General features: G+C 46.8%; 4 protein-coding genes across 5 annotated transcripts in view; 2 read left to right on the forward strand and 2 right to left on the reverse strand.

Moving 5' to 3' along the window:
* Positions 1-1,227: 1,227 nt before the first annotated feature.
* LOC121306307 (protein RD3-like) lies at positions 1,228-3,016 on the forward strand. The gene is made up of 3 exons (XM_041238055.1): positions 1,228-1,842; positions 2,086-2,379; positions 2,686-3,016. The coding sequence occupies exons 2-3, from the start codon at positions 2,090-2,092 to the stop codon at positions 3,008-3,010; spliced, it is 615 nt and encodes a 204-aa protein (XP_041093989.1). The 5' UTR covers positions 1,228-1,842; positions 2,086-2,089; the 3' UTR covers positions 3,011-3,016.
* Positions 3,017-5,232: 2,216 nt separating this feature from the next.
* On the reverse strand, positions 5,233-13,359 carry stx5a (syntaxin 5A). 2 transcript variants are annotated; one of them, XM_041238049.1, is made up of 11 exons: positions 13,260-13,359; positions 10,021-10,228; positions 9,790-9,860; positions 9,207-9,262; positions 8,971-9,041; positions 8,553-8,669; positions 8,402-8,458; positions 7,546-7,627; positions 7,235-7,335; positions 6,862-6,983; positions 5,233-6,367 (listed from the first exon to the last, which is right to left on the reverse strand). In XM_041238049.1, the coding sequence occupies exons 2-11, from the start codon at positions 10,213-10,215 to the stop codon at positions 6,208-6,210; spliced, it is 1,032 nt and encodes a 343-aa protein (XP_041093983.1). In that variant the 5' UTR covers positions 10,216-10,228; positions 13,260-13,359; the 3' UTR covers positions 5,233-6,207. The 2 variants fall into 2 exon arrangements, with proteins under 2 accessions (XP_041093983.1, XP_041093982.1); XM_041238048.1 differs by having other exon boundaries at positions 13,107-13,322.
* Positions 13,360-14,186: 827 nt separating this feature from the next.
* wdr74 (WD repeat domain 74) lies at positions 14,187-21,128 on the reverse strand. Its single transcript, XM_041238047.1, has 11 exons — positions 20,953-21,128; positions 19,458-19,564; positions 19,051-19,172; positions 17,702-17,765; positions 17,303-17,446; positions 16,304-16,405; positions 15,818-15,918; positions 15,443-15,498; positions 15,208-15,350; positions 14,768-14,824; positions 14,187-14,551 (listed from the first exon to the last, which is right to left on the reverse strand). Exons 1-11 carry the CDS (start codon positions 21,011-21,013, stop codon positions 14,282-14,284), a joined length of 1,227 nt encoding a protein of 408 aa, XP_041093981.1. The 5' UTR covers positions 21,014-21,128; the 3' UTR covers positions 14,187-14,281.
* A 1,262-nt stretch (positions 21,129-22,390) lies between these two features.
* cnih2 (cornichon family AMPA receptor auxiliary protein 2) overlaps positions 22,391-27,646 on the forward strand; it is an 8,953-nt gene continuing 3,697 nt past the window's right edge. The window contains exons 1-3 of the mRNA XM_041238126.1: positions 22,391-23,340; positions 24,847-24,915; positions 26,690-26,737. Coding sequence (XP_041094060.1) covers positions 23,260-23,340; positions 24,847-24,915; positions 26,690-26,737 — 198 coding nt within the window. The 5' untranslated portion in view covers positions 22,391-23,259. The remainder of the gene's footprint in view (positions 23,341-24,846; positions 24,916-26,689; positions 26,738-27,646) is intronic.

The following is a 27,646-nucleotide window of genomic DNA, read 5'->3' on the forward strand; positions in this document are numbered from 1 at the left end:
CTGCATCCTGTGCTGTTGACAGATGTCACCTCTGATCAGCGATTATAACATCTATGAGGATACATACAGATTGCTAATCTGATCAGGGATTATAGCATGTTTGAGGGGGCGTGAAGATTGTTTAAATATGCACAACCATAGTATAACCTAGGGAGGGTGTACATATATAAACACAATCACCTCAATAATAACACTGATGAAGCTCTAGAGCCCAAACGCTGCTCTGCTTGACTCGCTCTCTTCTAGTTTCAATAATAACACTGATGAAGCTCTGGAGCCCAAACGCTGCTCTGCTCGACTCGCTCTCTTCTAGTTTCAATAATAACACTGATGAAGCTCTGGAGCCCAAACGCTGCTCTGCTCGACTCGCTCTCTTCTAGTTTCAATAATAACACTGATGAAGCTCTGGAGCCCAAACGCTGCTCTGCTCGACTCGCTCTCTTCTAGTTTCAATAATAACACTGATGAAGCTCTAGAGCCCAAACGCTGCTCTGCTCGACTCGCTCTCTTCTAGTTTCAATAATAACACTGATGAAGCTCTAGAGCCCAAACGCTGCTCTGCTCGACTCGCTCTCTTCTAGTTTCAATAATAACACTGATGAAGCTCTAGAGCCCAAACGCTGCTCTGCTCGACTCGCTCTCTTCTAGTTTCAATAATAACACTGATGAAGCTCTAGAGCCCAAACGCTGCTCTGCTTGACTCGCTCTCTTCTAGTTTCAATAATAACACTGATGAAGCTCTGGAGCCCAAACGCTGCTCTGCTCGACTCGCTCTCTTCTAGTTTCAATAATAACACTGATGAAGCTCTGGAGCCCAAACGCTGCTCTGCTCGACTCGCTCTCTTCTAGTTTCAATAATAACACTGATGAAGCTCTGGAGCCCAAACGCTGCTCTGCTCGACTCGCTCTCTTCTAGTTTCAATAATAACACTGATGAAGCTCTAGAGCCCAAACGCTGCTCTGCTCGACTCGCTCTCTTCTAGTTTCAATAATAACACTGATGAAGCTCTGGAGCCCAAACGCTGCTCTGCTCGACTCGCTCTCTTCTAGTTTCAATAATAACACTGATGAAGCTCTGGAGCCCAAACGCTGCTCTGCTCGACTCGCTCTCTTCTAGTTTCAATAATAACACTGATGAAGCTCTAGAGCCCAAACGCTGCTCTGCTCGACTCGCTCTCTTCTAGTTTCAATAATAACACTGATGAAGCTCTGGAGCCCAAACGCTGCTCTGCTCGACTCGCTCTCTTCTAGTTTCAATAATAACACTGATGAAGCTCTAGAGCCCAAACGCTGCTCTGCTTGTCTCGCTCTCTTCTTACCTGCAATTAGTCTCAGAGACAGACAGATAGACAGACACCCAGTAAGACAGACAGACACACAGACAGGCAGAGACACACGCAGACAGACACGTTGCTTGTGTTCTGCTGAGGCAGGTGGAAGCGAATGCTTCAGAGAGTATTAATAAGGGATTATAATCTCAGAGAGGAGTCTGACTCACTCACAAGGTATTCCTGGAGCCTGAGGAGCACAGCAGGAGCGTTATCCACAAGACTGAATATTATTAATAATAACAAATATAATAATAATAATAACTTCAATCAGTCAATGAGAATGGATAATTAGATTATCTAATTACTACTACTAATAATAATAACACTAATGATAATAATGATGAGATATTATTTACAGAAATATGAATACTATTACTCATAATAACTACAGGACAGTTACACTTTATAAATAAATGATATAATTCATAAAGAAGAGGAAGAGGAGGAGGAAGGAGAATCTCAAACAGCATCTCAAGATAAGTTGGCTTTTCAGCGGCGACCTGCAACCAAGGCAAGAGAATTTGACATATTAATTGATTGATTTATTGATTGATTTACCTGCCTATCGGATTCATATATCGGTATAGGTATATATATATATATATTATATATATATATATATATACTATATATAATATATATATACGAATATTCACGATCCAAAAATGCTTCCGTCTTCCTTGTCTCTCTTAAGTGCTACTCTCCCTCCTCTCTCTCTCTCTCTCTCTCTCTCTCTCTCTCTCTCTCCCCTCAGGCCGATGTTCCCTGTGTCTCTCTTCTCCTCCTCCCCGCCGCTCCCCTCGCCCCGCTCCGCGGAGAACTCTGTGATGGAGACTCTGATGTCAGAGCTTGGCTCGATGCTCAAGCGCTCGGAGAGGCTGCAGCTGGACCGTGCAGCCGAGGGGAGGAGACCCCGCTCCAGCGTGGATTACACCTGGCTCGCCGTCACCCCCAAACCAGCCTTCCAGCTCAGCCCCGGGGAGACACTGGAACTGCAGGATTTGTGCACCAAAATACAACCCTCCCAGTGCGGGCCCATCCTACTGAGGTGAGGAGAGGGGAGAGAGAGAGAGAGAGGGGAGGAGTGGAGAGAGGCGAGAGAGAGGAGGGGGGAGTGGAGAGGAGAGAGGGGAGAGGAGGAGACAGAGGGAGGGGAGGGGAGGCGAGAGAAGAGAGAGGGAGAGGGTGGGAGTGGAGAGGGGAGAGTGGAGAGGTGAGGGGGAGAAGGGAGGAGATGGAGAGAGGGGAGGAGAGGCGAGAGAGAGGACAGGGGGTGCAGGAGAGAGGGGTTAGAGTGTTATTGAAACTAGAAGACCCCAGTTCAAGCAGAAATGTGTTTCTGTTCCCCCGGCAGGTTCCGGAAGCTGGTGAGGGAGTTCGAGCCACACGTTCACGAGGTGCCTCGGATTTTCCGCACCGTGCTGTGCGACTCCCTGGACGAGGAGCCCGGGAGGGAGGAGGAGCGGCGCCTGGAACAGCGAGGCTGGGACAAGCAGCGCTCCAACAGCCTGTCAGTCATGACCTTCAAGTCCCGCCTCCGCATCAACCCCTTCCGAAACCCCGCCCCCTCCGGCTCCGCCCCCGACGAGGACAGCGAGGAGGAGACGGGGCTGGGCGGGGCCAGGCGGGTCCGCAGCATGCCAGAGATGACCCCATGCGAGCAGACCAGGGGCCTCTAACGAGGGCAAGCGTCTCCACTGGAAGTCTCTCTCAGTGTCTTCAGTGTCAATTCAATACAAGCGTCTCCACTAGAAGTCTCTCTCAGTGTCTTCAGTGTCTCCACTAGAAGTTCAGTGTCTTCAGTGTCAATTCAATGGCAAGCGTCTCCACTAGAAGTCTCTCTCAGTGTCTTCAGCGTCAATTCAATGGCAAGCGTCTCCACTAGAAGTCTCTCTCAGTGTCTTCAGTGTCAATTCAATGGCAAGCGTCTCCACTAGAAGTCTCTCTCAGTGTCTTCAGTGTCAATTCAATGCAAGCGTCTCCACTAGAAGTCTCTCTCAGTGTCTTCAGTGTCAATTCAATGGCAAGCGTCTCCACTAGAAGTCTCTCGCAGTGTCTTCGATGAAGACTGGTATTACCCCCACACTGTATACACTGAGAAGGCTCTGTAAAGACACGGTGGGACAGGGAGCCCAGTGGAGACAGCACCCCGAGGCCGCGGTACCACAGCGCTGCACCGTCTTCACGCAGGGTCCAGCTGTCTCTCTGCTGGAAGCGCAGTCTAGGGAAGCGCAGTCACAATCCTTACAGCGTAAACACGACCAGGGAGCTGGGAGGGTCTGGAATTCACCTACAGTCTGTGTAAATACCGTCTAACAGTACAGAAAAAAAATAAAAAGGTTTTTCTGTAAATCTCCCTTTTGTTTTCAATAAAAACGTTCTTTCACACTTAAGGAGCTCTGAGCGTTATTATTATTATTATTATTATTATTTATATTTGCAGACGCTCTCTCCTGTCAGTTTGTTTGTTTGTTTGTTTGTTTGTTGTTTATGGCTGCTGTCGCACCTCCTCCTCGCTCCGGAGTGTAATTGGACAGACAGGCTCTTGCAGGGAGAGGCGATTCCTTCACAGCTGCGCGGTTTTGACAATTATGGGATGCTTTCCGAAGCTAGAATTGCTTTATTAAGCATTGAATTATAGTTCAGAGAGCAGTTTCACACAAAACACTTCTAGGAAAAATAAATAATAATAATAATAAATACAAGGTAACGGACACTTTCTAAAATTAAACCACTTTACAAGATTATATATATATACATAATTAACTAATATTAATTTAAAATATTATTATAAGTTATTGACTAACAGATCAATTTCTCACTATTTCAAGGCAAATTAATGACAATCTGTGTAAACTTTTTAATATATATAGACACATTCTATTCTACAACCACTTTTTACTAATATTAATAGTAGTATTATTGTTATTTATTATTATTATTATTATTATTTACACCAGCAGAAAATTCAATACCGTTTCATTTCAAGAGATAAAGAGAAGGAAGGTGCCGGTCACGCTGAGAATTGCGCCTTTTGAGACCAGCAGATAAAACGTGGCAACGGTCCCTCGTGAAAAACATGAATAATTATACATTATATTAAACAATTCTGTTCTAATAATGACCCCAGGGCATCCCAATCCCGCAGGGGCCGCCTCTGTTTCCAAGCACGCTTTCCCTAGACAGAGCAGCAATGATTACAAACACAAGCGTGTTGAAGCTTCCCCTGCGCTTGCTGGAGGAGAGGAAAGAGGGATGAGGGAGGGGAGAGAGGGACTGGCGTCCGTAATCACAGAGCTTTAGTTTTTCATCGAGACACACAAAAAGGGACACTTGTATGTATTTCTTTTAACAACAAAAAAAATCAACTTTTCTTTTTTCTTATTTTAAAGAGCGAACTTTTTTATTCAGACACAAGTGGCAACACAAACAAACCCTTTTGGGTGCTGGCATGAACCCTAGACACTGTGCAGGCTCCTCGGTTTGCCTGTGACATTAGGGGTAAGCTTGTTAAACAGTCTGCTTTCACAGCCTTACAATGCCTTGGACGACAGAGCTGGGAATGAGACTCCTGTTGCACAGCAGTGTGATCCAGTCCAGGTTTCACTGCTACCAGCTTGATCAGCCCCCAGTGTGTCTAGCTAACAAGCTCAGGCGTGTCTGATTATTAAACTCCTAGTGAAAGCAGGACTGGATCACACCGCTGTGCAGCGGGAGTCTCGTTCCCAGCGCTGTGATGTTTCCCCAGCAGGCTGCTTTATTTTCAGACAGTAACGATGCAGTTCAGTAGAAACGTACCCATCAAGTCTCTGTGCATGTGGGCCAGTCTCTTCCATCGATATTATTTAATACAATAATGAATTGGGAGGGGTGGGAGGGTGTTAATATTTACAGCTTTTTAAATTCACATTTTATTTCAGCATGAGATGGAGGGATGACAGAAAGGGAGAGAAAAAGGAGAGCTGGAATGTTAATTGAAAAGCAGTTCCCGTGTTCTTAAAACACTTGTTTTTTTTAAAAACTACATAAAATTGGCTTCAAAACAAAAAAAACAAAAACTCCTCACCGATACGACCGAGAACGTTATTCCAGTTAACTACCTGAAGCAAAGCAAAAAAAAAAAAAAAAAAAAATCAACACGCTATATAAATTATACTCGGGGTCGGTTTCACAAGCCTGTTAAAATGGCTGCCGGGTTTGTGAAACCAACCTTCTGTCAACTAACTAAATTATGTATTTCTGTAAGTTGCCCCCTCCCCTCCAAAATATCAATGCTGTGCAACGAGAGTCTTACTCACTTACTTCAGGACGGCCCGAAGCAAGTTTTGGGTTTAAAGTGTTTTGTTTTTTTTAATTCTTCACGGTTTCGCTCTTCATGCCCCGTCCCCGTCCCCGTCCCCGTCCCGCGGCAGTTCATCTCCTAAATTAACAGCGAAGCCGGCCCGTCGCTATGCATTGCGGACGCTTCAAAACATGCAAAACCGTTCTCCTCCTCCAGTCACTGCTGCTGCGAATCTCTACAGCGAAGAGGAATGTGATGCAGAGTACCGTGTGGAGCAGAGAGACAGTCGAGGGGCACGGGGCGGGGGCAAATTAACAGGGGGGACCCCCCCCCCAAAAAAAATTGTCGAATGATACCGTCCGATTCAAACACAGCGAACCTCAAATCTGCAGGTCATGTCATCTATAATAGCTTAGAGGGGGAGCCACTGGAGAGACAGATAGATTAAATCTCTCTATAGATTATCTCTCTCCCCACGATTTCTCTTTTCATTCTCTACTGGTTCAGTATCAAGAGAATGGATTGAAAATCGTTAAGAGTTCGATGCAAGTCGCAAGCCTCCTCCTCCTCCTCCTCCTCTCCCCCGCTCCCTCGTTAGGCCAGGAACACCACGAAGACGACGAAGAAGACGATGAGGATGAGGAAGATCTTGATCAGGAGCCAGCGGTTGGATGTGATGGACTGGAAGTATTTGAGGATCTCTGCGTGAGCTCCTTCCACGTGGAGCTGCGTTTCCTCAACGTGGGAGTCGATCCTGTGGGGGGGGCGGAGGAGAAGAATGAGGAATTCCACAGGGGCAGAAACCCACAATAAACCAACCCCCCCACCCACCCTTCACCCCCACCCCGACTCAGAAAGCAAAGTGCTTCAAAATGACATTATCTTACTGATTTCAGATAGAGGAGACAGAGATGTGCGAGTCACCCCTACACAGTCTCCTGCTCCTTCACCATTGTGTACAGAGCTGCGTGTGTGTGTGTGTGTGTGTGTGTGTGTCTCCTCTGCACCGAGGTCTCCTCCTGCTCCTTCACCATTGTGTACAGAGCTGCGTGTGTGTGTGTGTGTGTGTGTGTGTGTGTGTCTCCTCTGCACCGAGGTCTCCTCCTGCTCCTTCACCATTGTGTACAGAGCTGCGTGTGTGTGTGTGTGTGTGTGTGTGTCTCCTCTGCACCGAGGTCTCCTCCTGCTCCTTCACCATTGTGTACAGAGCTCTGTGTGTGTCTGTGTGTGTTTCAGAGCGAGCCTCACCTCTGCACCGTCTCCTCCTGCTCCTTCACCATGTGAGCGAGTTGTTGGAAGATGGACCCCAGCTCCACGATGGTTGACTCTATATTCTGCATGGTGTCGGCCCGGCTCTGAATGTACGAGTCCTGGAGAGAGAGAGAGAGAGAGAGAGAGAGAGAGAGAGAGAGAGAGAGAGAGAGAGAGAGAGAGAGAGAGAGAGAGAGAGAGAGAGAGAGAGAGAGAGAGAGCACAGGATTAACACCATCAGCACTGACAATATTAACACTAATATCACCCGGCTCTGAATGTCCTGAAAACACAAGAGCATCAGTGTGGCAGGGGGGCATGTCAAAAGACCCGGGGGGGGGGGTACAGGACGCGGTCTCGCTGCTCTGACCTGCTCGTCGATGAGCTGGAGCTGCTGGCTGGATCTCGAGTCCATATCAATGGAGACAGCACCGGAGCTCCGACTCTCGTCCTGCATCAACACGGAGCTGCCTGGAGAGGACAGGAGAGAGGGGAGAGGGAGGAGAGGGGAGAGAGAGCGGAGAGGAGAGAGAGGAGAGCGGAGAGGGGAGGTGTTAGGGCTGGAGCGAGTCACTGCGTACCATGAATCGCGATGCTTTCTGTACATGATCTATGGCGAGACTCATACAACTTTCAACGCTTTTAAAACGGCCTCCCCGCGCCCCGCCCCACCCCTCTCACCGAAGTTGTTTGCGTGCCGCGGTCCAGCAGAGGCAGGGGGCTGGGAGAACTGCTCTCTCCGAGAGCGCTGCTGCTTCAGATTCTGAAAGCAAAGAGATGGGAGGATGGATCACACTGCAGGGCTAACCAAAGAGCAGAGACACTGCACAGCGTCTACACCCAACAGCGCTCAGAAAACAAGCAGCCACTCCTGCTTCAGAGTCCAGTGAAAGCTGCTGAATAATGTTCCCTTGTTAACATATTGAATTGCACCCCCTCTATATAGAATGAACTCCCTCAGCTTCATAGAGTCCAGTGAAAGCTGCTGAATAATGTTCCCTTGTTAACATATTGAATTGCACCCCCTCTATATAGAATGAACTCCCTCAGCTTCAGAGTCCAGTGAAAGCTGCTGAATAATAACATATTGAATTGCACCCCCTCCTCCCTCAGCTTCATAGTTCCAGTGAAAGCTGCTGAATAATGTTCCCTTGTTAACATATTGAATTGCACCCCCTCTATATAGAATGAACTCCCTCAGCTTCATAGAGTCCAGTGAAAGCTGCTGAATAATGTTCCCTTGTTAACATATTGAATTGCACCCCCTCTATATAGAATGAACTCCCTCAGCTTCATAGAGTCCAGTGAAAGCTGCTGAATAATGTTCCCTTGTTAACATATTGAATTGCACCCCCTCTATATAGAATGAACTCCCTCAGCTTCATAGAGTCCAGTTCTGATAATGAGTCCAGTGAAAGCTGCTGAATAATGTTCCCTTGTTAACATATTGAATTGCACCCCCTCTATATAGAATGAACTCCTTATAAAACGTTCTACGCTGTGGGTTTTGCAGAGGGAACGAGGGCAGCACACTCACCTCTGTTCTGACTTCCAGCACGGACTTGAAGTCGTTCGACATGGAGGCCAGTTTGGACTGGAAACGGGAGAGAGAGAGAGAGATTCAGCACAGCGCTCTTATTGGTTAGCTCGCTGTTTAAACGGGTTGTGCCTTTCCTCGGTGGCGTTACCTGCAGGGACACGACGATGGTGTTGGAGTGGCTCTGCACGTGCCTCCCGTTCTGAGAGCTGTGCGCTCGCACCAGATCCTGCAGCTGAGCAATCTGCTTATTCAGGCTGCTGATATCCTGGGAGAGGGAGGGAGAGAGAAAGAGAGAGGGGGGCAGGGGAGGAGAGAGAGAGAGAATATGTCAGAAGGGGTTTCAGATCAGAGGATTAAGAAACACATTTCAACAGCAAACGTTTCGACTGGAAGTCTTTCAATAGAAATGTTTGCTATTGAATTGACACTGAAGACACTGAGAAAGGCTTCCAGTGGAGACGCTTGCCAGGACGCAGCGACCCCAGTTCCAATGCTGGCCGATCGCGGGCGCTGCGTCAGGACTGCGCCACTCTGTTCAGTAACTGATCCATGTGAACGGGTTGTACCTGTTTGATGATGTAGGTGAGTTCCTCAATCTCCACTGCTTTGTCGTCAAACAGAGATTTCCTTTTGGCCACTGAAAAAAAGAAAACCTGATTAAAACTTTGTTAAGACTCTGAGCTGCACAGCCGCGTTATTACTGGAGGAGTGGGAGCAAACACACCTCAGAGGGGGTGCAGAACGACAGGTGTAGCTCTTATAGAATGAACACACACACACTGCATTAATAAACCAGGCTTACGTATCGTCATCTTTTCCAGTTTGGCAAACGTGTTGCTCAGGTCCTTCCCAATCCTCCTGAAGGAAAGAGAGAGGAAGCGGAATCAGGTGACTCCTGCCTACTGAACATCACTACAGACAACAGGGCTGGGAATCAGACTCCTATTGCACAGCGGCGTGATCCAGTCCAGGTTTCACTGCTACCAGCTTGATCAGCCCCCAGTGTGTCTAGCTAACAAGCTCAGGTGTGTCTGATTATTAAACTCCTAGTGAGAGCAGGACTGGATCACACTGCTGTGCAGCGGGAGTCTGATTATTAAACTCCTAGTGAAAGCAGGACTGGATCACACTGCTGTGCAGCGGGAGTCTGATTATTAAACTCCTAGTGAAAGCAGGACTGGATCACACTGCTGTGCAGCGGGAGTCTGATTATTAAACTCCTAGTGAAAGCAGGACTGGATCACACCGCTGTGCAGCGGGAGTCTGATTATTAAACTCCTAGTGAAAGCAGGACTGGATCACACTGCTGTGCAGCGGGAGTCTGATTCCCAGGTTTTGCTCAGGGAGTGTAGTCCTTGCACTAGTCCTACGGGGGGGGCGCTCACTTTGCCATGACAGTGAAGTCACTCCTCTGCTTCACTGCGGTCAGGGAGGGCTTGTTCATCAGGACACCATTCTGAAACACATAGAGGGACAGGGGTGCAAATCAGGCATCAATCGGGAATCAATGTGCAGCTCAGCAAGCAATCTATCGGCAATCAATCCATCAGCAATCATCAATGCACGGGGTTTCAAACAGACCGGTCCTTAGCGTCAGCGTCCCCCTCTCCCCTCACCTGTCTCCCCTGTAGGGACTTGCACGCCGACATGAACTCGTTGGTCCGGTCCCGGCAGGACATGATGTCGTGGAGGAGGGGCTCGGGGGGGGCGCTGGCTGCGGGGGGGCCGGGGGTCAGCGCCTGTGTGTGCGAGGGTCCCAGATACACTCCCTGCTCGCTGCTTCTAGAGCCGTGCCTTCTCCGTGCATTCATCGAGACTCATCACCTTCAAAAACGAGGAACGAAAACACAAGCTGGTCAGCTCCAGTCACTTCACAAGCGGAGTCACCCTTATTCTCTGCAACTATTATAAAAGCCTATTATGACTATTATTCAATTATTTATGTATTCGGCAGACACCTTCACCCAAGGAGACTCACAGCAGGTGTCCCAGGGCAGCGGAGTTACAATGCAAGCTTCATATTTAAAACACAGTGCGGTAAACAGCCAGTGCAAATAATAACACTGCTAGAATTCAATATGAACTATGATGCCGTGTATAATAATAACACTGCTAGAATCAATATGAACAATAATGCTAGAATCTAGGGATGCAGTGTATAATAATAACACTGCTAGAATATTTATGAACTAGGATGCCGTGTAGCCCGTGTATAATAATAACACTGCTAGAATCCAATATGAACTAGGATGCCGTGTATAATAATAACACTGCTAGAATACAATATGAACTAGGATGCCGTGTATAATAATAACTAGGATGCCGTGTAGAAATAACATGGGATGCCGTGTATAATAATAACACTGCTAGAATATATGAACTAGGATGCCGTGTATAATAATAACACTGCTAGAATAACACTGCTAGAATACAATATGAACTAGGATGCCAATATATAATAATAATAACACACTGCTAGAATACAATATGAAATAGGACACTGCTAGTGTATAATAATAATATGACATGCCGTGTATAATAATAACGCTGCTAGGGCGCTGCTAGAATCAATATGAACTAGGATGCCGTGTATAATAATAACACTGCTAGAATACTGCTAGGATTGTATAATATAACACTGCTAGAATAATATGAACTAGGATGCCGTGTATAATAATAACACTGCTAACTAGGATGCCGTGTATAATAATAACACTGCTAGAATACAATATGAACTAGGATGCCGTGTATAATAATAACACTGCTAGAATCCAATATGAATGTATAATAATAACATAATATGAACTAGGATGCCGTGTATAATAATAACACTGCTAGAATCCAATATGAACTAGGATGCCGTGTATAATAATAACACTGCTAGAATCCAATATGAACTAGGATGCCGTGTATAATAATAACACTGCTAGAATCCAATATGAACTAGGATGCCGTGTATAATAATAACACTGCTAGAATACAATATGAACTAGGATGCCGTGTATAATAATAACACTGCTAGAATCCAATATGAACTGGGATGCCGTGTATAATAATAACACTGCTAGAATCCAATATGAACTAGGATGCCGTGTATAATAATAACACTGCTAGAATACAATATGAACTGCTATGCCGTGTATAATAATAACACTGCTAGAATCCAATATGAACTAGGATGCCGTGTATAATAATAACACTGCTAGAATCCAATATGAACTAGGATGCCGTGTATAATAATAACACTGCTAGAATACAATATGAACTATGCCGTGTATAATAATAACACTGCTAGAATCCAATATGAACTAGGATGCCGTGTATAATAATAACACTGCTAGAATACAATATGAACTAGGATGCCGTGTATAATAATAACACTGCTAGAATCCAATATGAACTAGGATGCCGTGTATAATAATAACACTGCTAGAATCCAATATGAACTGGGATGCCGTGTATAATAATAACACTGCTAGAATCTAGGATGCCGTGTATAATAATAACAATATGAACTGGGATGCCGTGTATAATAATAACGCTGCTAGAATCCAATATGAACTGGGATGCCGTGTATAATAATAACGCTGCTAGAATCCAATATGAACTAGGATGCCGTGTATAATAATAACACTGCTAGAATCCAATATGAACTGGGATGCCGTGTATAATAATAACGCTGCTAGAATCCAATATGAACTGGGATGCCGTGTATAATAATAACACTGCTAGAATACAATATGAACTAGGATGCCGTGTATAATAATAACACTGCTAGAATACAATATGAACTAGGATGCTGTGTATAATAATAACACTGCTAGAATCCAATATGAACTGGGATGCCGTGTATAATAATAACACTGCTAGAATCCAATATGAACTAGGATGCCGTGTATAATAATAACACTGCTAGAATCCAATATGAACTGGGATGCCGTGTATAATAATAACACTGCTAGAATCCAATATGAACTGGGATGCCGTGTATAATAATAACGCTGCTAGAATCCAGTATGAACTGGGATGCAACAGGTTAGGATCACATGCATATATACAGGATATATACGCATGCGTGTCACCGCTGAACTAAGTGCTGATGATAATGATCAGTAATAATAACAGCAATGCTGATACCGGCACACGGCACAGTAACACGCAGGTAATGATATTAATATAAGCAGGGCTGGGGGAATGCCTCCTCGGCGCTGTTTTGTTTTCTCGGTTTGATTTTCTTGTTTTTTTTCATTGAATTTCAGTTTCTTTATCAAGACTCCCATTGCGAGCGCAGAGCTGCGCTTTTTAAACGCATCCCGCCCAACCGATTGGACACGAGAGCTGTCAATCACCCGCCTCTCAACGGCATCCCGTCTCACGATTGGATAAACGCTAGATTTACGCCCCTCCCTCCTACAGCCAGCTTGCTTTTTTTTTTTTTTTTTTTTGGGGCGATCTGACTGGTGCGCTCAGGTGTCAATCAACCCAGCTGTCGGCAGTTTCGCCTCCTCATTGGCCGGTCAAGTGTCAATAACGCATTCAAAGCAACGCCTACCACTCGGTTGAAACGCCGATAGCGCTGCGATTTTTTTGGTTTTGTTTGTTTTTTTTCGAGAGAGAGAGAGAGAGAGAGAGACAGAGAGGCGACAAAAATAAAACAACGAACTGAACCGTGAAAATACAGAATAAACCCGAACAAACTCACCGTGTCCCGGGAGAGAAACGGAAACTCGCTCGGTTACCGACAGCTTCGCTCACAATCTCCCTTCTTTAAAAACAAAACACGCAGAGCCGCGCTTCCCCGGTGTTAAATCGCCCGGTTTCGGCCCGGTTTCGGCTCGGTTTCGCCGCTTCTTACCGGTTTCAACTCGCCGCGTCGAACCGCTTCGCAATCCGGGTTCTTCTGGAACAGCACGCTGACGTCAGCGCCACGTCGCTGCCTCGCCCGCCCTCCCTCTCCGCGGATGACGTCAGCACGCAAATACAAACAAAGTGCCCCGCCCACCGTGGACTTGCAGAGAGGCGATAATAATTATAAACTAACCATTTATAAAACTCATATATATATATAGATGTGTGTTATTATTATTATATATAGTATTGTAACAAAATTAATGCATCATCATTTACATCTGAAACTATTAACAGGTGACTAAAATATATATAGCATTTATAAAATGTTGTGTTTGAATTTTTTTTTGGGGGGGGGGGGCAACAAGCTCTTAGAAAGAACCCTAAAACCTAGCTGATGGTCCAGTTTGTTTATATGCCCCCCCCGTGTGTTTATTACACGGACTCCCAACAGCTAAAGAGACACACACAGCAGATTGAATTAATTACCACAATAAAAATAACAACACAACTGCAAAGCATGATGGGATTCAAATATATAGTTTATCAGTCAAGGTACAGCAAAGCATGGCATAGGGACATAAAACACAGGAGTCTACAGGGCTGGGAATCAGTCTCCTGTTGCACAGCAGTGTGATCCAGTCCAGGTTTTACTGCTACCAGCTTGATCAGCCCCCAGTGTGTCTAGCTAACAAGCTTAGGTGTGTCTTATTATTAAACTCCTAGTGAAAGCAGGACTGGATCACACCGGTGTGCAGCGGGAGTCTCATTATTAAACTCCTAGTGAAAGCAGGACTGGATCACACTGCTGTGCAGCGGGAGTCTGATTATTAAACTCCTAGTGAAAGCAGGACTGGATCACACCGCTGTGCAGCGGGAGTCTGATTATTAAACTCCTAGTGAAAGCAGGACTGGATCACACCGGTGTGCAGCGGGAGTCTCATTATTAAACTCCTAGTGAAAGCAGGACTGGATCACACTGCTGTGCAGCGGAAGTCTTATTTCCCTCCCTGGAGGGATTCTGGTCTCTCAAGAGCTGGCTCTGAGTTTCCTTTTAGTTTTCTTGCCCTGTGTCACACCAGTTGTGTTCCCCTTGGTTTTCTTGGCCTGTGTCGCGCTATTTGTCTTCCCCGTTCTCCTGGGGGCTGCGCCGCGCTGCGGTTCCCCCTCGCTCTCGTTCCTCCTCTTGCCCCCCCCAGCTCTGTCCGTCACGGTGGGCATGTCGGCCCAAACCTCATCCTCCTCCTCCTCCACATCTTCCTCCTTCACTCCGTCCTGGAGCGCCGTCTCTCCGTCAGCCTGTTAGGGAACGGAGCACACTATGAGACTCCCGCTGCACAGCAGTGTGATCCAGTCCAGGCTTCACTGCTGCCAGCTTGATCAGCCCCCAGTGTGTCTAGCTAACAAGCTCAGGTGTGTCTGATTATTAAACTCCTAGTGAAAGCAGGGCAGTTCTCCTCATGTGGATCCCACAGTATATTATTAAAGCCCCCCCCCCCCGCCCAGCCCACTCACCTGCAGCTTGTCCTGGCTTGAGAACAGCAGGCAGTTGAGCCTGGATTTGAGATACACCTGAGAGAGGAAGCAAACACAATGAGAAGAGAGAGCAACACAGGAGAGAGGGATGAAAAGGAACTAGTGGAAGGGGGATGGGTGGATGGATGTATGGATGAAGATAGACAGAGATGGATGGATGGATGGATGGCTACATAGATAGATGGATGGATGGATAGACAACGGATGGATGGAGATGGATGAATGGATAGAGGGATGGATGACAGTATGAATGGGTATGGATGGATGGAGGGATGGACGACAGTATGAATGGGTATGGATGGATGGAGGGATGGATGACAGTATGGATATGGATGGATAGAGATGGATGTACGACAGGATGGACGGAGGGATGGATGGATGACAGGACGGATGGAGGGATGACAGGACAAGTGCTTCACCTTGTGCTGGAGCTGCCGGTCCTGGGTGTTGTGAACCCGCAGGAACCTGTCGAGACCACAGGAGGCCACCAGGGGGAGCGACGAGTGACACTGCAGAGAGAGAACACTGCCAGCAAAACCCTTCAAACACCTTAGCAACCGACCTGAGAGAGAGAGAGAGAAGGGGAGAGTGTGAGAGAAGGGGGGAGTGTAATAGAGGAGGGGAGGGGGGGGTGCGGTCTGGTCTGGCACTCACCTTGTCTAAGATCAATGATGGCGACCTGCCCGTGTGTGTTTCCAACGACTACAGAACTAGAGAGAGAGAGGGAGAGAGAGAGGGAGAGGGAGAGGGAGAGAGAGAGAGAGAAGCAGTTTTAGATTCACATTGTACATTATTTCCTGTGGTCACAAACACGCTAGTTACAAACACCACAGAAACACATGCAGTGTTACTTACATCCACCAGGGGGCAGGGTATTGCAAGTTGTTGTTGTTGTTATTATTATTATTATTATTATTATCATGACTGTGCCTCATTCCCACTCATTAACAGTGAAAATCAGAAACTGAAACTTGTGTTCAAAGTTAACGAGATGAATAGAAGGGGGGGTTTGTGTCTGGGGGTGCGTACTTTGCGTCGGCCGTGAGTGACAGGGCAGTGAGGGGGTATTCCTCGTACTCCACCTCCAGGACGGGGCGTCTCTGTGGGGAGGCGGGGTCGTACACACGAACCTGGGGAAAACAAAAACCAGATCAGCACAGGGCTGGGAATCAGACTCCTATTGCACAGCGGTGTGATCCAGTCCGGGTTTCACTGCTACCAGCTTGATCAGCCCCAGTGTGTCTAGTATATCTATCTGTGCAGTATATCTATCTATCTATACAGTATCTATCTATCTACAGTATCTATCTATCTATCTGTGCAGTATATCTATCTATCTATGCAGTATATCTATCTATCTATTTATCTACAGTATCTATCTATCTATCTATACAGTATCTATCTATCTATGCAGTATATATATATATATATAGACTGTCTATATAAACTATCCGAATGGATTAGAAATCAAAGTGATCTGCCTTGATATTAACCAGGAAGAGTCCAGCAGCTCACCTGATGGTACCCTGTGCAGGTCACGACCTTGTCTGACCCAGGGATGAACTGCACGTCCCGAATCCACACAGGGACCTGTAGGTCCAGCCAGTCGTTACGAACCTGGGGAGGGAGGAGGGGGGGGGGGGGCAGCAGTGTGAGAGGAGGGGGGGGCAGCGGTGTGATCCAGTCCTGCTTTCACTAGGAGTTTAATAATCAGACTCCCGCTGCACAGCGGTGTGATCCAGTCCTGCTTTCACTAGGAGTTTAATAATCAGACTCCCGCTGCACAGCAGTGTGATCCAGTCCTGCTTTCACTAGGAGTTTAATAATCAGACTCCCGCTGCACAGCAGTGTGATCCAGTCCTGCTTTCACTAGGAGTTTAATAATCAGACTCCCGCTGCACAGCGGTGTGATCCAGTCCTGCTTTCACTAGGAGTTTAATAATCAGACTCCCGCTGCACAGCAGTGTGATCCAGTCCTGCTTTCACTAGGAGTTTAATAATCAGACAGCAGTGTGATCCAGCCTGCACAGCAGTGTGATCCAGTCCTGCTTTCACTAGGAGTTTAATAATCAGACTCCCGCTGCACAGCAGTGTGATCCAGTCCTGCTTTCACTAGGAGTTTAATAATCAGACTCCCGCTGCACAGCAGTGTGATCCAGTCCTGCTTTCACTAGGAGTTTAATAATCAGACTCCCGCTGCACAGCAGTGTGATCCAGTCCTGCTTTCACTAGGAGTTTAATAATCAGACTCCCGCTGCACAGCAGTGTGATCCAGTCCTGCTTTCACTAGGAGTTTAATAATCAGACACACCTGAGCTTGTTAGCTAGACACACTGGGGGCTGATCAAGCTGGCAGCAGTGAAACCTGGACTGGATCACACTGCTGTGCAGTAGGAGTCTGATTCCCAGCCCTGTATATGTATCTATATATCTGTCTATCAATCCCTGCTGGCTATTCTCCTGTATTAAGGGGAGCTCAGCTCCGAGTTCAGAGTCTCTCCGGGGAGTCGTTACGTTTTTCGCTCGGAACACGGGCTCCTCCGGTCGCTGCAGGTCCCAGATCTTCAAGTCGTTCGCCTTCCCCCCGGTGGCCACACGGTGGCACTGCGACGGGCTCTGACGCATCCTATACACGTCGGGGCCCACGGGAATCTCAACCTGCCACACGCACACGCAGAGACACGCAGAGACAGAGAGAGACACACACACAAATTTCTGTTAGTGTTCACTTTGTCTATATCTTTATATATTAGACACCTGTTAATAGTTTCAGATGTAAATGATGATGCATTCATTTTATTGCAATACTATATATAGTATTAATACACATATTAATGTATGCATATCCACAGTAACACGTCTCACAGAACACTCTGTGTGTCAGAGGTATTAGAGACACTGCTGTGAACTCACACTGTCTAGTGATCCCTCCTTCCAGACTTTCAACAAACCAGACTCCACACAGGTGATCAGAGAGCTGAGAGAGAGGAGAGAGAGAGAAAGAGAGAGAGCGATCAATAGCACTGGTTTATTATTATTACTAATATTATTATTATTATTATTATTATTATTAATATTGCAATGATCAGGAGGCAGGAGTTTGAGCAGGGTTAGAAACTCACACTAGCCCTGCTGCTGCTGCACCCAGTCCTGGGGTTCAGAGCTCCCCTCAATGAAGTCTAGTATTATTATTATTAATATTGCAATGATCAGGAGGCAGGAGTTTGAGCAGGGTTAGAAACTCACACTAGCCCTGCTGCTGCTGCGGCACCCAGTCCTGGGGTTCAGAGCTCCCCTCAATGAAGTCTAGTATTATTATTATTAATATTGCAATGATCAGGAGCCAGGAGTTTGAGCAGGGTTAGAAACTCACACTAGCCCTGCTGCTGCTGCTGCTGCACCCAGTCCTGGGGTTCAGAGCTCCCCTCAATGAAGTCTAGTATTATTATTATTATATTGCAATGATCAGGAGGCAGGAGTTTGAGCAGGGTTAGAAACTCACACTAGCCCTGCTGCTGCTGCACCCAGTCCTGGGGTTCAGAGCTCCCCTCAATGAAGTCTAGTATTATTATTATTAATATTGCAATGATCAGGAGGCAGGAGTTTGAGCAGGGTTAGAAACTCACACTAGCCCTGCTGCTGCTGCTGCACCCAGTCCTGGGGTTCAGAGCTCCCCTCAATGAAGTCTAGTATTATTATTATTAATATTGCAATGATCAGGAGGCAGGAGTTTGAGCAGGGTTAGAAACTCACACTAGCCCTGCTGCTGCTGCTGCACCCAGTCCTGGGGTTCAGAGCTCCCCTCAATGAAGTCTAGTATTATTATTATTAATATTGCAATGATCAGGAGGCAGGAGTTTGAGCAGGGTTAGAAACTCACACTAGCCCTGCTGCTGCTGCACCCAGTCCTGGGGTTCAGAGCTCCCCTCAATGAAGTCTAGTATTATTATTATTAATATTGCAATGATCAGGAGCCAGGAGTTTGAGCAGGGTTAGAAACTCACACTAGCCCTGCTGCTGCTGCACCCAGTCCTGGGGTTCAGAGCTCCCCTCAATGAAGTCTAGTATTATTATTATTGAAGCGGCTCTCAGGAGTGGAGTTTGAGCAGGGTTAGAAACTCACACTAGCCCTGCTGCTGCTGCTGCACCCAGTCCTGGGGTTCAGAGCTCCCCTCAATGAAGTCTAGTATTATTATTATTAATATTGCAATGATCAGGAGCCAAGAGGTTGATGTCGGGGTGTAGTTTTTTGGGGTACCTACCTGTTCCACACCGCCAGCCCCCTGAAGGGCCCCTCTCCCCCGGGACAGTGTCTGAATTCAGTGAAGCGGCTCTTCTCAGTGCTGAAAGTCTTCACTGTCCTGTTTACAGAGCCCACCAGCACCTACAGCACAGGAAGAGAGGAGAGATCAACACACATCAGCACCTACAGCACAGGAAGAGAGGAGAGATCAACACACATCAGCACCTACAGCACAGGAAGAGAGGAGAGATCAACACACACAGGAAACGGAACAATCAACCATTAACACACACACACACACACACACACACACACACACACACACACACACACACAGACAGACAGACAGACAGACACACACACACACCCCCAGGTAACCCTAGCCGTGTCGACACAGTGTCGCCTCCCAGTGGCGGTTCTGCTTACCTCTGACTCAAAGTCATCCCCCCAGCAGAGGGCGGTGACCTCCTGGTCTCTGCTCAGCGTGGAGAGATCACTGTAGTTAAACGCCTGCTTCTTAGCCAGGTCCACTCCTGCAAGGAAGAGACAGGGCTGGGAATCAGACTCCCGCTGCACAGCAGTGTGATCCAGTCCTGCTTTCACTAGGAGTTTAATAATCAGACTCCCGCTGCACAGCAGTGTGATCCAGTCCTGCTTTCACTAGGAGTTTAATAATCAGACTCCCGCTGCACAGCAGTGTGATCCAGTCCTGCTTTCACTAGGAGTTTAATAATCAGACTCCCGCTGCACACAGCAGTGTGATCCAGTCCTGCTTTCACTAGGAGTTTAATAATCAGACTCCCGCTGCACAGCAGTGTGATCCAGTCCTGCTTTCACTAGGAGTTTAATAATCAGACTCCCGCTGCACAGCAGTGTGATCCAGTCCTGCTTTCACTAGGAGTTTAATAATCAGACTCCCGCTGCACAGCAGTGTGATCCAGTCCTGCTTTCACTAGGAGTTTAATAATCAGACTCCCGCTGCACAGCAGTGTGATCCAGTCCTGCTTTCACTAGGAGTTTAATAATCAGACTCCCGCTGCACAGCAGTGTGATCCAGTCCTGCTTTCACTAGGAGTTTAATAATCAGACTCCCGCTGCACAGCAGTGTGATCCAGTCCTGCTTTCACTAGGAGTTTAATAATCAGACTCCCGCTGCACAGCAGTGTGATCCAGTCCTGCTTTCACTAGGAGTTTAATAATCAGACTCCCGCTGCACAGCAGTGTGATCCAGTCCTGCTTTCACTAGGAGTTTAATAATCAGACTCCCGCTGCACAGCGGTGTGATCCAGTCCTGCTTTCACTAGGAGTTTAATAATCAGACTCCCGCTGCACAGCAGTGTGATCCAGTCCTGCTTTCACTAGGAGTTTAATAATCAGACTCCCGCTGCACAGCAGTGTGATCCAGTCCTGCTTTCACTAGGAGTTTAATAATCAGACTCCCGCTGCACAGCAGTGTGATCCAGTCCTGCTTTCACTAGGAGTTTAATAATCAGACTCCCGCTGCACAGCGGTGTGATCCAGTCCTGCTTTCACTAGGAGTTTAATAATCAGACTCCCGCTGCACAGCAGTGTGATCCAGTCCTGCTTTCACTAGGAGTTTAATAATAAGACACACCTGAGCTTGTTAGCTAGACACACTGGGGGCTGATCAAGCTGCTAGCAGTGAAACCTGGACTGGATCTCACTGCTGTGCAATAGGAGTCTGATTCCCAGCCCTGTACAGGATATTAAACAGGGGGAGAGAGATTACAGAAGGGATGGCAATAAGACTCCAATTGCATAGAAGTTTGATCCATTCCGGGTTTCCTTAGGAGTTTAATAAGACACACAATCTCGCCTAATGCTGCAGCTGCCTCTAATATACACGCGTGTTCATTCCCACTCCGCGCTCTCCGCCCCATTCGGGTTTATTTTTTCCTACCCTTCAGAATTCCGGTTTCGGATCCGACCCAAACCGAACACAGCCGACTGCTCTCCGCCATCTCCGAACTGCTCCGAACTGCTCCGAACTCGGACCCGCCGCCCCACGCCGCTCTTCCACGCGAAAACAAAACCCACACCCACGCCCGGTGCCACCGCAAGAACCGGCCCGGCCAGGAAACGCGGCACACGGGCGCCGGCGTTCCGAGTCTGCAAAGCACTTCCTGTCGCACTCAAACGAGTCCGACGGGGAAACAAATATTGGAAATCTTGTATTATTATTATTATTATTGTTATTATTATTAAACATCATCGCCGGCTGACGAAAGAGAAATTGTTATATTGTATTGAAGTTTTCGACCTGAATAAAGAAACAAGGACCAGGGGTCTCAAATGGAGATTAGATAAAGGGGCATTCAGAACAGAAAATAGGAGGCACTTTTTTACACAGAGAATCGTGAGGGTCTGGAATCAACTCCCCAGTAATGTTGTTGAAGCTGACACCCTGGGATCCTTCAAGAAGCTGCTTGATGAGATTCTGGGATCAGTAAGCTACTGACAACCGAGCCAGCAAGCTGGTCCGAACGGGCTGCTCTGGTTTGTAAAGTTTCTGACCTGCGTTTCCAAACACGGCCACAGGAGGGCAGCCCGATCTGCGCGCAGATTTCAGAGTGCAGAGCACTTCGAGGACGGGAGATGAAGCCCCGGGGATACCTAAAACACTGCTTACCGATTGATTGATTTGTTGGTTTATCGATTTGTTTCTGTTTATTTGCGAATTAGTGAAAGTAATCTGGGATAATCAAGTCCAATGCGCGCGTGTATTTTTGGGGAGGGGAAATTTGTCTCGTAAAAATTGATTTTGATAGGGGTGTGAATATCCGAGATAATGCATTCTGTTTGTAGTTGTGAATAATCTCTTTGTATTCTCACACACACACACACACACACACAAACACACACACACTGATACACTCAGACAGATAGACACACACACTGAGAAACATGCACTGAGACACACACAGACACACACACTGAGACACACACACTGAGACACATAGACAGACAGACACAGACACACAGACACACACACACAGACACACACAGACACACACACACAGACACACACACTGAGACACACACACTGAGACACATAGACAGACAGAGACACACACACACACACACTGAGACACACAGACTGAGACACACACACACACAGACACACACACAGACAGACACAGACACACAGACACACACACACTGAGACACACACAGACAGACGTCTATTTTCCCTTCCTCCCTCTCCCCCTCTCTCCTCTCCTCTTTCCCTCTGTCAATCTCCCTGCCTTTCAAAATGAAAACCTGTCAGGATTGAGAGAGGGAGAGGGAGGGGAGAGGGAGAAAGAGGGAGAGAGAGAGAGAGAGAGAGAGAGAGAGAGAGAGAGAGAGAGAGAGAGAGAGAGAGAGAGAGAGAGAGAGAGGCTCTCAGAGTGGAAAGTCAGTCCAGTGCAGATCCTCGGCACACTGTGAGCAACACAGAAGACTGACAAGAGATGGAGGGATAGAGGAAAGAAGGGATAAAGAAGGAGAGAATCCAGAGACTAAAGAAAGGATTGATCAAACCCCTCCTCCTCCTCTTCCCCCTTTTCCTCTCTCTCTTTCTCACTCACTTCAGCTGGACCCCCCCCCCCATACTCCACTCCTCTCCCCTCGCTCGCGTTTGATGAAATTTTGAACGAAAGAACGAGAAGAGAGAGAGAGAGAGAGCGAGGGAGGGCATTTTTCTTTTTTTCCTCGATGCTGGGCTCCAGTTTCCTTCGATGATCAATCGTTTTTTAGATTTCATTTAGATCTCGATTTTTTTTCATCCTGTATTAGGTTTTTTTTTTTTTTTTTTTAAACTGATCGCTGTTTGATTCTCAATCGATCAGATCCTGATAGATTTTGGATTTACCACCCAGGTCGTTCTTCGCTCCCTCGCTCGCTGGCTGGTTATGGGGGTGGCTCAGCGCAACAGGGACCCTGCTCTAGCGGACTCGGGTTCGAAACGAAGAAATTGAGAAAGCGATGATTATTTAATCATCAGAACCATACCGAACACATAAACTAAACTGCTGCAGAACTATCCAAGGGGAGGTAGGTGTGCCCGAATACGAAACCTGGGCAAACTAGATTTCTACAGACGCTGTCTATCTCTTTTGGAAAACCAAGTCTGAGTTTTTTTTTGGTTTTTTTTTCGGGGGGAGGGGGGCAGGACGGGACACTCCTCTCTCTCTCTCTCACTCTCTCCGAGGCGCTGGAGTTCACCATGGCGTTCACCTTTGCTGCATTCTGCTACATGCTCGCTCTGGTCTTGTGTGCTGCTCTCATCTTCTTCGTTATCTGGCAGGTGAGTAAATATGTGTGTGTGTGTGTGTGTGTGCGCGCGCGTGTGTGTGTGTCTGTGTGTGTGTCTCTGTGTGTGTGTGTGTGTGTGTCTGTGTGTGTGTGTGTGTGTGTGTATCTCAGTGTGTGTGTGTGTGTGTGTGTGTGTGTGTGTGTGTGTGTGTATTTATCTCAGTGTGTGTGTGTGTGTGTGTGTGTGTGTTTCTCTCTCCTCTCTCTATCCCTCTTCATATTTTGATGAATCATAATTCCAGGGCATATATATATATATATGTGTGTGTGTGTGTATAAATATATCTCCTCACAGTAATATATAAATGTTTTTAGCTCTACATTCTCTCTCTTTCTAACTCCCTCGACATTCTAGAGCATTCCACAAATTGCAAATTGCGTTATATTGTATTTATCTGTAAAATGTCACCATGATGTCAATGTGTTGTTTTTCTTCCTCTCTCTGCCTCTCTCTCCTGCAGCGCTTGTATCCATGGGACCCAGAGTGGGTTGCCATGGAAACTGCATCTGTTTACAGTGACAGGCACTCCAATCAGGAGAGCCAGCTGTGGGTGAGGGGGGGGGGGGGGGGGGGGGGTCTTTATTTATCACAACGTGTTGAAGCTGGAATGGAAAAACACCATTTATTAAACAGATTTTTCCATCAGTTTTAACCCATTGAAGACACTGAGAGAGACTTCTAGTGGAAACGCTTGTATTGAATTGACACTGAAGACACTGAGAGAGACTTCTAGTGGAGACGCTTGTATTGAATTGACACTGAAGACACTGAGAGAGACTTCTAGTGGAAACGCTTGTATTGAATTGACACTGAAGACACTGAGAGAGACTTCTAGTGGAAACGCTTGCCATTGAATTGACACTGAAGACACTTCTAGTGGAAACGCTTGAGAATTGACACTGAGACTTCTAGTGGAGACGCTTGTATTGAATTGACACTGAAGACACTGAGAGAGACTTCTAGTGGAGACGCTTGCCATTGAATTACACTGAAGACACCGAGAAAGACTTCTAGTGGAAACGCTTGTATTGAATTGACACTGAAGACACTGAGAAAGACTTCTAGTGGAAACGCTTGTATTGAATTGACACTGAAGACACTGAGAAAGACTTCTAGTGGAGACGCTTGTATTGAATTGACACTGAAGACACAGAGAGAGACTTCTAGTGGAAACGCTTGTATTGAATTGACACTGAAGACACTAGAGACGTTTGTATTGAGACTTCTAGTGGAAACGCTTGTATTGAATTGACACTGAAGACACTGGGAAAGGCTTCTAGTGGAGACGTTTGTCGTTGAACTCACGAAGTGTCTTTTTGACAGTGAATGCGACTGTCCTGGGTGTGTAAGGGATGGGTTTAATTGTTATGGGACGGTGGTAAGGGTTATGGGATGGTTTTAAGTTGTATGGGGTGGTTTTCATCAGAGCTGTGTTTTACTGTTCAGTGTTTGCATTGATAAACTGAACTGTGATTGAATCTCTGTTTCTCTCTGCAGGTCATTGCTTTTGATGAGCTGAGGACAGACTTCAAGAACCCTATTGACCAGGGCAACCCAACCAGAGCGGTGAGGAGAGACAGAGTCTCACTGTGTGTGTGTCTCTGTTTGTGTGTGTGTGTGCCATTAGTAGTCACATTCTAGGTCACATATGCAAACACAGAGTCAACATAGAGTCAACATAGAGTGTGTGTGTCTCTGTTTGTGTGTGTGTATCTCAGTGTATCTCAGTGTATATCTCATTGTGTATCTCAGTGTATCTCAGTGTGTCTCAGTGTATCTCAGTGTGTATCTCAGTGTATCTCAGTGTGTCTCACAGTGTATCTCAGTGTATCTCTCAGTGTATCTCAGTGTATCTCTCAGTGTATCTCACTGTATCTCGGTGTATCTCTCAGTGTATCTCAGTGTATCTCAGTGTATCTCGTCATTGGTACATAGAGTAGTCAGGTCACAACAGAGTCAGACATTGAGAAGCACATATAGAGAGTCACATAGAGAGGTCACATAGAGTCACATTAGAGGTCACATGAGTCACATTAGAGTTCAGTGTATCTCTCAGTGTATCTCTCAGTGTATCTCAGTGTATCTCAGTGTATCTCAGTGTATCTCTGTGTGTATCTCAGTGTATCTCAGTGTATCTCAGTGTATCTCAGTGTATCTCAGTGTATCTCAGTGTATCTCTCAGTGTATCTCTCAGTGTATCTCAGTGTATCTCAGTGTATCTCTCAGTGTATCTCAGTGTATCTCAGTGTATCTCTCAGTGTATCTCAGTGTATCTCGGTGTATCTCTCAGTGTATCTCAGTGTATCTCTCAGTGTATCTCAGTGTATCTCTCAGTGTATCTCAGTGTATCTCAGTATCTCTCAGTGTATCTCTCAGTGTATCTCTCAGTGTCTCTCAGTGTATCTCAGTGTATCTCAGTGTATCTCAGTGTATCTCTCAGTGTGTATCTCTCAGTGTGTATCTCAGTGTATCTCTCAGTGTATCTCAGTGTATCTCAGTGTATCTCAGTGTATCTCAGTGTATCTCAGTGTATCTCAGTGTATCTCAGTGTATCTCTCAGTGTATCTCACTGTATCTCGGTGTATCTCTCAGTGTATCTCACTGTATCTCGGTGTATCTCTCAGTGTATCTCAGTGTATCTCTCAGTGTATCTCTCAGTGTATCTCAGTGTATCTCTCAGTGTATCTCTCAGTGTATCTCAGTGTATCTCGGTGTATCTCTCAGTGTATCTCAGTGTATCTCTCAGTGTATCTCAGTGTATCTCTCAGTGTATCTCAGTGTATCTCAGTGTATCTCTCAGTGTATCTCAGTGTATCTCAGTGTATCTCAGTGTATCTCAGTGTATCTCTCAGTATCTCTCAGTGTGTTCAGCTCAGCTTGCTCTATGAGTGCTCAGTGCTCTACTCTGTGGTTTTGTGGTTCACAGCTTCACATATTGTAACTTGACAGTTTTTCTGCAGGCTCCCCCTGGGGGGGGGAGTTTGGGGAATTCCAGCCCTCACCCCAACCCCCCATATTGTAACTTGACAGTTTTCTGAGGCTCCCCCTGGGGGGGGGAAGTTTGAGGGAATTTCCCCCCTGAGCCCTCCGAAACCCTTAAGGACACACCCCACCCCCCCCCCCCCCCCCCCATCCTCTCTCAGCTTCATTAACTGCTGAAGCATCACTCTGATATCTAATTAGAGTCCCGTGATTACACTTGAGTGCAGTCTGTTATAATCATCAGTACAGTACAGCTGCAGCCACCTTTTCATTTCCCTGCCTGACGTCAACAGACTGCTGAACAGGAAGATAGTGTGAGTGAGTTTCCAATGAAATAACCCCATCTTTCTCTCCTCAGCGTGAGAGAATTCACAACATAGAGAGAATCTGCAGCCTGCTGCGCAAGGTACAGTACTGCCAGCTTTCATCCACCTCTCTATCACTCCCTCCCTCTCTCAATCCATCTCTCCCTCTCTCTATCCATCACTCCGTCTCTCTATCCACCCCTCCCTCTCTCAATCCATCTCTCTATCCACCTCTCTATCACTCCCTCCCTCTTTCAATCCATCTCTCCCTCTCTCTATCCACCCCTCCCTCTCTCAATCCATCTCTCTATCCACCTCTCTATCACTCCCTCCCTCTCTATCCATCTCTCCCTCTCTCTATCCCACTCCGTCTCTCTATCCACCCCTCCCTCTCTCTATCCATCTCTCTATCCACCCCTCCCTCTCTCTATCCATCTCTCTATCCACCTCTCTATCACTCCCTCCCTCTCTTAATCCATCTCTCTAGCTCTTTATCCATCTCTCTATTCATCTCCTTCTATCTATCTCTCTATATCCATCTCTCTTTACCCCTCCGTCTCTCTCTGTGTGTCTCCCTGTCTGTCTATCTGTGTTTCTCTCTCCCTCTCTCTCTCCCTCCCTCAGAGGGAGTGGGGGGGACGGTGGACCCCTTTGGTCTAGATTTAAACCGATCTGACTGTTTAAGCAGAAAGATTCAGAGACTCAACTCACTGCCCCCCCCCCCCCCCCAGGACACACAGGTTAGCCCCTCCCTCCCTCCCCTCCTTCATCCTTTAACTGCAGGACTGGCATCTGCGACACTGAATCAACACTGAAGATGCTGAAAAAGACATCATGCAAAACGAGGCTGTCAGCCTGGCAGTGAAGGGGTTAACTCCGAGCACTGTGAGGAGAGCAGCGCGGGGGTGGCCTCCCTCACAACAAGGGCTTTCAAGACCTTAATCACAGCAGCATCATTACAGAGAGAGGAGAGGGGGAGAGAGGGAGAGGGGAAGAGAGGAAGAGGGTGG

Source organism: Polyodon spathula, chromosome 47, assembly GCF_017654505.1.
Source record: "Polyodon spathula isolate WHYD16114869_AA chromosome 47, ASM1765450v1, whole genome shotgun sequence".
NCBI classification, from domain to species: Eukaryota; Metazoa; Chordata; class Actinopteri; order Acipenseriformes; family Polyodontidae; genus Polyodon; species Polyodon spathula.